Consider the following 10,217-nt stretch of genomic DNA (forward strand, 5'->3'; position numbering starts at 1 on the left):
TCGTACCCACGCAATGAATGTTTGTTACGCCGCCAATCAAAAGCGCTCTTTCAGAGTTTGTCTTGCGCTGTTGTGATCATGACAAATATAAATTGGAAATGGCCCACCGTTTTGCAAATCCCATGTCGTCAGCCATTGAGTTCGCAAAGCAATCGGGCTCGAAGTGTTTCAGGCAAAGTATGCTGGTTGGCACAGGCTGAAAGTTTCTCCACTTGGCATGCACAAAACGTGTCCACTTCCTTGCTCTGTCGCGGTCTTTTCGCCATTCAAATAGCTGGTGACATGAATGGGAACAATGAATTGCTACACAATGCCGCAGCATCCTTTGTTACAAACTGTAATAGCTTGAAACTGGGACAACTCCATGATATCCTTGACTCGCAGGTGCACTGTGTGTATCACGCTATTCAACAAGATTCTCCCCGGTCCTGGGAACGACGTCACAACCGGGGACTGAGAAAGACAGCAGAGTTTTGTGTCTTCGTTTCTAAGGGCATTGCTATGAGATTTTGGGGGATACCAGAGAGTCTCTGATTTTTTTTTGCATGAATAGGCTAAGCATACATTATTGAACAATATTCAAAGAAAAAACAATGCACGATAATTACTTCACATATGCCCCCTAAGAGGGTAATAATTACATATATCATTATATATGATTATTTGTATATACAAATGATTAGCTATGTTTTGGATTCTGTTATCTTTGTTCTATTTTCCATTCACAGGCCAACAATGAGAATTCTCCCTAACCAGGTTCCTTTGGCCCCAGTCATGGACAAGGAAGTATTTGGTACTGGAGTCCGTATCAAAGAACTCAACGAAGGTGTCACCGAAGAAATAGAGATGGAAATTAAAGAACTGTATGATCATGCAGATGAAGTGAGTGAAGTGAAAGTGGAGAATGAATTTCTTTCCTTCAGTGATCTTCAAGATCTTGAAAATGAAGCAAATGAAAAAGACTCGTGTGATATTATTGAGGATTGCAATACCTTTTCGAGAGTGCCAATTGTGGCTGAGGAAAATGAGAAAAAATGTTCATCAGAAGAGGATCAGGCAAAATGTAAGAAAAATCATAACAATATTACACACAGAAAAGTGGGTAGGAAATTGAAGTCCTTTGTATGTGAAGTATGTGGCAAAATTTTCCACAGAAAATCAGGTATACAGAATCATATGAGGGTACACACAAAAGAGAAGCCATACAGCTGTGAAATTTGCAACAGAGCTTTCTCACAGGAATTTGCTCTACTAAGGCATATGAGAGTACATACAAAGGAGAAACCATATATCTGTGACATTTGCAAGAAAGGTTTCTCTCAGAAAGGTTCTCTAGCAAAGCACATGAGAGTACATACAAAGGAGAAACCATACATTTGTGACATTTGCAAAAAAGGCTTCTCAGATAGATCTGATTTAGTGATACACGTAAGAGTACATACAAAGGAGAAACCATATAAATGTGAGATTTGCAATAAAGGCTTCTCAGATACTAAAACCTTAGTGAAACACAGAAGAGTACATACAAAGGAGAAACCATATATCTGTGACATTTGCAAAAAATCCTTCTCTGAGAAAGGTTCTCTAGTAGTGCACATGAGAGTACATACAAAGGAGAAACCATATATCTGTGACATTTGCTATAAAGACTTCTCAGATAGATCTACCATAGTGAAACACAGAAGAGTACATACAAAGGAGAAACCATATATCTGTAATATTTGCAAAAAAGCCTTCTCTGCTAAAAATTCTCTGGTAATCCACATGAGAGTACATACAAAGGAAAAACCATATAGCTGTGAGATTTGCAATAAAGGCTTCTCAGATAGATCCAACTTAGTGGGACACATAAGAGTACATACAAAGGAGAAACCATATATCTGTGAGATTTGCAAAAAAGCCTTCTGTGAGAAAGGTTCTCTAGTAGTGCACATGAGAGTACACACAAAGGAGAAACCATATAACTGTGAGGTTTGCAATAAAAGTGTCTCACATAGATCAACCTTAGTGAAACACAGAAGAATACATACAAAAGAGAAGCCATATATCTGTGACATTTGCAAAAAAGCTTTCTCTGATAAAGGTTATCTAGTAGTGCACATGAGAGTACACACAAAGGAGAAACCATATATCTGTGATATTTGCAAAAAAGCCTTCACTCGGAAATTTCATCTTGTAAGGCACATTAGATTACATACAAAGGAGAAACCATATAGCAGTGAGATTTGCAATGAAGACTTCTCAGATAAGTCTGTCTTAGTGGATCACGTAGGAGAACGTGCAGAGGATAAGCCATTTATTTGTGGTTTCCAATAAAACCTTATATCTAAAATATATTCTAGAACAACAGAAGAGAGTACATGGAAAGGAGCAATGTGCCTGAGGATTCACCAAGAAATATGATTCAGTGACTATGTGCGGGCATGCAAAGTCGAAGCCAAATAGGCATTCTCTGGGAAAGAAAGAATACTCTGGTGTACATAAAGGTCACAGGCTTAACATATATGAGCTTTGTAGATATAACTTCACCTTGAGCAGAAATTTAGTAGGGCAAATGATAATTACCAATGAAAAAAAATTATCTACAAGGAATACTTCCTCTTGATATTGTGGCAGATACATCATAGAGTTTAAAGGTTCTCTTTTTTTACTCATGTTTCCTATGATTTTGTTAATGTGTAGTTTTGTCAATATATAATAAGTTATTTGTGTATTTCCATTGGTCAGTTCTAAACCACTTCCCCTCAGACGCATAAATATCCTTCGTTTGATCTAACTCCCTTACCTAAATCACCATAACCTTTTCCCTCATCTTCAACCTTTCAACACTATTCTTGATAGTTGACACATAGCAACTATCACCTGACATCCCCCTTTACTATACCTTCCTATAGTGCTATATGACCTTAGGTGTCTAGCACATTTATTATAACCATTAACCATTAACCTCCTATATCTGTAAATATATATATATATATATATATATATATATATATATATATATATATATATATATATATATATATACATATGTATATATACATATATAGATATGGCATAACCTCGCACACTAATATGTGCAAAATAATTTTTGCTTTTTGTGTGAAACATGTTGAGAGATCTTTTTATTTTGTTTGTTTATAACTCGGTAGAAAGTGATACACTGGCCAGCCAAACAGAGTGCAATGCTCTTAGATGTATTTCATGCATCTTTACTAGTAGATTGTTATGTATCTTTCTTGATATAAAGTTTACAAATAAATTTTTTTTTGTTTATATTCATTTGTGTTACTTTTGCAGTATAAGTAAAATGTCCACAATATAAGGTTAATGATAGTTGCTAAAACAACAGGGTAAAAATGTTGAATGTGATTAGTCATGTGATTGGATATTGACTTCAAAGGGATGTCTTTCAAATCATAATGTATAGTTATGGTTAAGATATAGACATCAAATTATCAGGATTAAATGCAGATGTGACTGTGAGTATGTGCTTATCTGTCTGTGTATGTATCAATATGCAAACATACAAAAATGCACAAACAAATATATAAGTGTGTGCGTGAATGTGTCTAATATATATGTACATATGAATTATATATATATATATATATATATATATATATATATATATATATATATATATATATATATATAATTATATATAATTATATATTTATGATTGCAAATATATAGATAAATATTTATTAGATATGAGTACTGTATATGTTTATATATCATATATTTCATAAATTAATATAGATATATGTATTGTCATATTAATTATATATTTAAACACATTTATGATACAGATATAATACTTATATAGAAAATACATATATGTATGTATATATGATATATGAATATATATATATATATATGAATATGTATAAATTTTATAGGTATGTATGTAATATATATATAATTGTATCATATATATTCATCATATATATTTATACATATACATTATATATATTTATACATGTTATATATATTTTTTTTTGTATCAAATCTATTGATGTACATTACAGACATATATATCTATATTAGAAATTATATTTATATTTATTTTGTACAAATTATACATATACATGAAATATATATGTAATATATATATATTTTATACACTTACATATATCATATTTAGATATACAGAAATATAGGTATTATATATGTCTTTGTATATATATATACACACATGTACAAACATATATATATATATATATATATATATATATATATATATATATATATATGTTTATTGCTATCATTTCATTATTTATTTACTATAGTGCTATAATGTTTATATCAACTCTGAAAAAAATGATTTAGAATAATGTCTTAGCATTCTTACAGGAGACTATGTGGGACAAGTTGAAGTTCGCTTACTCTGCCCTCGCCTCTCCCGTCCAGTGAAGCCAGGGATACCTTAAGTGTGGAGCCTCCTATGTTGAGGGCAAAGGAAAGGCAAGTGCAGTCAGTCAGCTGCTGGAAGTTTGGCTGTGCAGAGAGTGTGTAAATCCATAAGGTAAGATTATGAAAGAATGTGTTTAGCTGTTTCTTATGGCTGTGGGTAGATGTGCAGTAATGTAATTATGTTACTATGTATTTGTAAATAAAAATGTATATATATATATATATATATATATATATATATATATATATATATATATACATATATATATATATATATATATATATATATATATATATATATATATATATATATATATATATATATATACACACATGTGGGCATTGGTGTAAACATACACAGACATACACACACATACAAATATGTTTATGTATGTGTATGTATTTATGTCCCTGTGTTTATGTCGCTGCTTCATATTAGGTTGGGTAAATCTGCAGTTATGGAGTTATGCATACATATATATACACATACATATATACATATATATATGATTATATATATATGTATGTATATGTATATATATGTATATATGTATATATATGTATGCATATATGTATATATATGTATGCATATATGTATATATATGTATGCATATATGTATATACACATTCATATGTATATACACACGTATATATCCCAATACCGATGGGAAAATGTTTAATTCACTTTCTCATTGTTTTGTAAAATGTTTCTGCACATAAATGACTCTGCCAGTGCTAAGCCACAAAGGTGTCAATTAGTAGATCTTGAGACCTTACCTTTTCTTGAAATAGCGGTAAACCTTTTTTTTCTTTCTTCCTTTTTTTTTTTCTTAACTAATGCTCTCAATATCAACCGTTTGAATTTTGTTATAAATATTATCATTACTATATAGTTATTGACATTACTAACAGGAGTATTAGATACTGAAAAATATTATTGAAAATCAAGGAAAAGGGTAAACAGGTGAGACAGGTAGTTCTCGTAAATATATATATACATATAAATATACATATACATATACGTAGGCCTGGCCACTCTTGAGAAAAGGCCTGGGCGAAGCTAGAATTTGTGAATCTTACTGAACTGAACTGCACATATACATACACATGCATACTATGGATGTAAGTATACTTATATATCTATGCATAAAGATATATGCATGTATTTACATTATACTTATATATTCATATATATACATATACATATATATGTATTCATGCATACATACATATATATTTTTTGGTAGTCTGTATATGTATATATGTACATATAGAGATATATGTAGATATACATATTTGCATATGTACATGTAGTTATATGTATATACATACATTTATTCATATTTATGCATATATATACATGTATACATACATTATATGATATATATATGTGTACATATATATATATATATATATATAATATATATATATATATATATATATATATATATATAATATATATATATATATATATATATATATATATATATATATATATATATATATATATATAAATATATGTAATATATATTCATATGTTTATGCATTTATATATATATATATATATATATATATATATATATATATATATATATATATATATATATATATATATATATATATGTATATATATATGTAATATATATTCATATATTTATACATTTATATATATATATATATATATATATATATATATATATATATATATATATGTATACATTAACTTTTATTTCAGGAAAGAAATAAGATATAACCATGTACAATCTTTAGAGGGCAAAATCTCTGATATTTGATTTTACCTGTATTGAAAATCAAAAATAATTGAGATCTATTTGTGACTATCTTATCTTTGACATCTAACACATATCCTAATCTTTAACTTCAAATTACCCTCTCCAACACATTACTTTACCAAAGTTCTATATGACCTTTGATGTCTAGCACATTTATTTTTTTCAAACATTAACCATTAAACATTCGGATAGAAGTGCCCACTGCTGGTAAAACAAAACATATTTCTAATGAATGTCTGTTCTGATGGCATCCTGCAGTGAGATTCTGAAAATAAGATTGTCAAAGTCACAAAGACATTTTTTGGGTGGTGTTGGATGTGGGACTTGTGATAAGTAATCGTTTTAAGAAATGTACTAGTAGCTGAAATATTTTGCTGATTTTGAGTATGTTCTCTCTTTATGATGATGAGTAAGACATGAAAATCATGGACTTTGGTTAAGATATAAGATACATACAGACATTTATTAAATTTATTAAAACCAGAAAATCATTTTGATTTACGTGTGACTATCATGGTGCACTAGTTGATGATTGTGGGAGATTATTGAAGAGATTTTTTTTTTTTTTTTTTTTTTTTTTTTTTTTTTTTTCTTTTTTTTTTATGAAGGAGTTACAAGTAATAGATGAGAAAATGTGAAAACTAGGGATTTTGATGACGTCACACAGACGGAAATATGACATAAGATATTAAGCAACATAGAGGATATTTTATCATTTTTATTTCATAGGACCCTAAAGGTATCCTTTGCTTGTTTGCAGCTAAAATATATATATATATATATATATATATATATATATATATATATATATATATATATATATATATATATATATATATATATATATATATATATATAAATTGTCTTTAAGTTTGCCAAACAAGATTAAGCAATGCACTATGAAAGGACATTTTGACATTATGACATCATTGTTCTTATTCAAATAAAGTGTTTGGAACATAAGTGTCTATCCATCTCGAATGTTTCAAGTCCATTCCTATTAGTTTTGATTTTAGCTTTGTACTTGAAATTCTTCACACTATGTAATTGCACTTTGTGTTCATGTCAGTGTATAGATATAATGCTAAAGCAAGTAAATGTCGTTAGAGATAACATATTTGTATCGCCGATTGTGGATCAAGTTGGTAGCTAAGGCTGTGAGAGGCTAACAGGTTATGGCCAGTGAGAACAGGGGTAATGAATTTATTTATTTGTTATATTTTTTTATTGTTGTTAAACTTTTAAGCGTCTCCCACGACTTATACTGTTTATCCCTTTCATTCACATATTGCACTCAATGGCATATACCATTCTCAACTTTAAAAGCCCATATGAAGCTTTTTCCAACTGTATATAACGTGTACTCATATAGTAAACCATAGCAACATCATCTGTTCCTTGGAAGTTCATGGCAACTTTTCCTCAACTTATGTTTTGTGTGTGTGTGTTCGTGCATTTTTTTTTTTTTTTTTGTTTTTTTTTTTTTTTTACATTTTTGTCATTGTTTCAGGTATTAGAAAAAAAGTGATCTTTCTTATTACTGTGGTACATTTTTTTTTTTTTTTTTTTGATTCTCTGATCTTTGAATATTTTTTTTCTCTTCTGAAATAAAAAGAAATTAAGGTATATAATTGTTTTTCCCCTAATTTGTTAATTGTTCAAATATTTCTTAAATAGGTGTATTTATGTAAAAAATGGATAAATAAATGATAAAAAAAATACAAGAACAAAAGTAAATTTATAAGAATTGAATGATAGCCAAAAATATATATATACAATAATAAAAAAAAATAATAGTAATAATAAAATAAAAAAGATAAAAATAACTATATAAATTTTTAAAAATAAAAATAAATAAAATTATATATCATGAGAGGTGACACTACGAAAGCGCCCACAATCACAGAGGGTGATGCTTAAGAGGGTAATAATTACACATGTCATTATATATGATAATTTGTATATACAAATGGTTAGCTATGTTATGGATTCTGTTATCTCTGTTCTATTTTCCATTCACAGGGCAACAATGAGTATTCTCCCCAACCAGATTCCTTTGGCCCCACTCATGGACAAGGAAATATTTGGCACAGGAGTCCTTATCAAAGAAGAGCTCAACAAGGGTGTCACCGAAGAAATAAAGATGGAAATTAAGGAAGAAGTGTATGATCATGCAGATGAAGTGAGTGAAGTGAAAGTGGAAAATGAATTTCTTTCCTTCAGGGATCTTCAGGACCTTGAAAATGAAGCAAATGAAAACGACTCGTGTGATATTACTGTGGATTGCCGATTGTGGCTGAGGAAAATGAGAAAAAATGTTCTTCAGAAGAGGATCAGCCAAAAGATATTATACAAAGAAAAGTGAATAGGAAAATGAAGTGTTTTGCATGTGATGTATGTGGCAAGATTTTCAGCAGAAAATCACATATAGAGAAACATATGAGAGTACACACAAAAGAGAAGCCATACAGCTGTGAAATTTGCAGCAAAGCCTTCTCTGTGAAAAGTAATCTTACAGTGCACTGGAGAGTACATAGAAAGGAGAAACCGTATACTTGTGACCTTTGCTATAAAGACTTTTCACGAAAATCTACCTTAGTGAGACACATGAGAGTACATACAAAAGAGAAACCATGTATTTGTGACATTTGCAAAAAAGCCTTTTCTGAGAAAGGTTCGCTGGTAAAGCACATGAGAGTACATACAAAGGAGAAACCGTATATCTGTGACATTTGCGTAAAAGGTTTCTCAGATAGATCTACTTTAGTGATACACATAAGAGTACATACAAAAGAGAAACCATATATCTGTGAGATTTGCAATAAAGGCTTTTCAGATAAATCAACCTTAGTGAAACACATAAGAGTACATACAAAGGAGAAACCATATATCTGTGACATTTGCTATAAAGACTTCTCAGATAGATCAGCCTTAGTAAAACACAGAAGGATACATACAAAGGAGAAACCACATATCTGTGATATTTGCAAAAAAGCCTTCTCTCAAAGAAGTTCTCTGTTAAGGCATCTGAGAGTACATACAAAGGAGAACCCAAATAGCTATGAGATTTGCAATAAAGGCTTTTCAGATAGATCTAACTTAGTGAGACACATAAGAGTACATACAAAGGAGAAACCATATAGCTGTGAGATTTGCTATAAAGACTTCTCTATGAAAGGGAGTCTAGTGAGGCACATGAGAGTACATACAAAGGAGAAACCATATAACTGTGAGGTTTGCAATAAAAGTGTCTCACATAGATCAACCTTAGTGAGACACAGAAGAATACATACAAAGGAGAAGCCATATATCTGCGACATTTGCAAAAAAGCTTTCTCTGATAAAGGTTATCTAGTAGTGCACATGAGAGTACATACAAAGGAGAAACCATATATCTGCGACATTTGCAAAAAAGCCTTCTCTGAGAAATTTCATCTAGTAAGGCACATGAGAGTACATACAAAGGAGAAACCATGTAGCTGTGAGATTTGCAATGAAGACTTCTCAGATAAGTCTGTCTTAGTGGATCACGTAGGAGAACGTGCAGAGGATAAGCCATTTATTTGTGGTTTCCAATAAAACCTTATATCTAAAATATATTCTAGAACAACAGAAGAGAGTACATGGAAAGGAGCAATGTGCCTGAGGATTCACCAAGAAATATGATTCAGTGACTATGTGCGGGCATGCAAAGTCGAAGCCAAATAGGCATTCTCTGGGAAAGAAAGAATACTCTGGTGTACATAAAGGTCACAGGCTTAACATATATGAGCTTTGTAGATATAACTTCACCTTGAGCAGAAATTTAGTAGGGCAAATGATAATTACCAATGAAAAAAAATTATCTACAAGGAATACTTCCTCTTGATATTGTGGCAGATACATCATAGAGTTTAAAGGTTCTCTTTTTTTACTCATGTTTCCTATGATTTTGTTACTGTGTAGTTTTGTCAATATGTAATAAGTTATTTGTGTATTTCCATTGGTCAGTTCTAAACCACTTCCCCT

General features: G+C 30.2%; 1 protein-coding gene across 1 annotated transcript; it reads left to right on the forward strand.

The window, feature by feature from the left end:
- Positions 1-55: 55 nt before the first annotated feature.
- On the forward strand, positions 56-10,211 carry LOC113810886 (zinc finger protein 271-like). Its single transcript, XM_070120199.1, has 4 exons — positions 56-2,315; positions 4,414-4,467; positions 8,232-8,391; positions 8,481-10,211. Exons 1-4 carry the CDS (start codon positions 616-618, stop codon positions 9,786-9,788), a joined length of 3,222 nt encoding a protein of 1,073 aa, XP_069976300.1. The 5' UTR covers positions 56-615; the 3' UTR covers positions 9,789-10,211.
- The last annotated feature ends 6 nt before the right edge of the window (positions 10,212-10,217 follow it).

The sequence above is a fragment of the Penaeus vannamei genome, unplaced genomic scaffold (assembly GCF_042767895.1).
Source record: "Penaeus vannamei isolate JL-2024 unplaced genomic scaffold, ASM4276789v1 unanchor3648, whole genome shotgun sequence".
In the NCBI taxonomy this organism is placed as follows: Eukaryota; Metazoa; Arthropoda; class Malacostraca; order Decapoda; family Penaeidae; genus Penaeus; species Penaeus vannamei.

Coding starts and splice junctions, on each gene's coding strand:
- LOC113810886 (XM_070120199.1), top strand. CDS start 616: ATGCCCCCTAAGAGGGTAATAATTACATATATCATTATATATGATTAT. Junction 4,468..8,231: donor ATGTTGAGGGCAAAGGAAAG/GCAAGTGCAGTC, acceptor TTCCATTCACAG/GGCAACAATGAGTATTCTCC. Junction 8,392..8,480: donor TGTATGATCATGCAGATGAA/GTGAGTGAAGTG, acceptor CGACTCGTGTGA/TATTACTGTGGATTGCCGAT.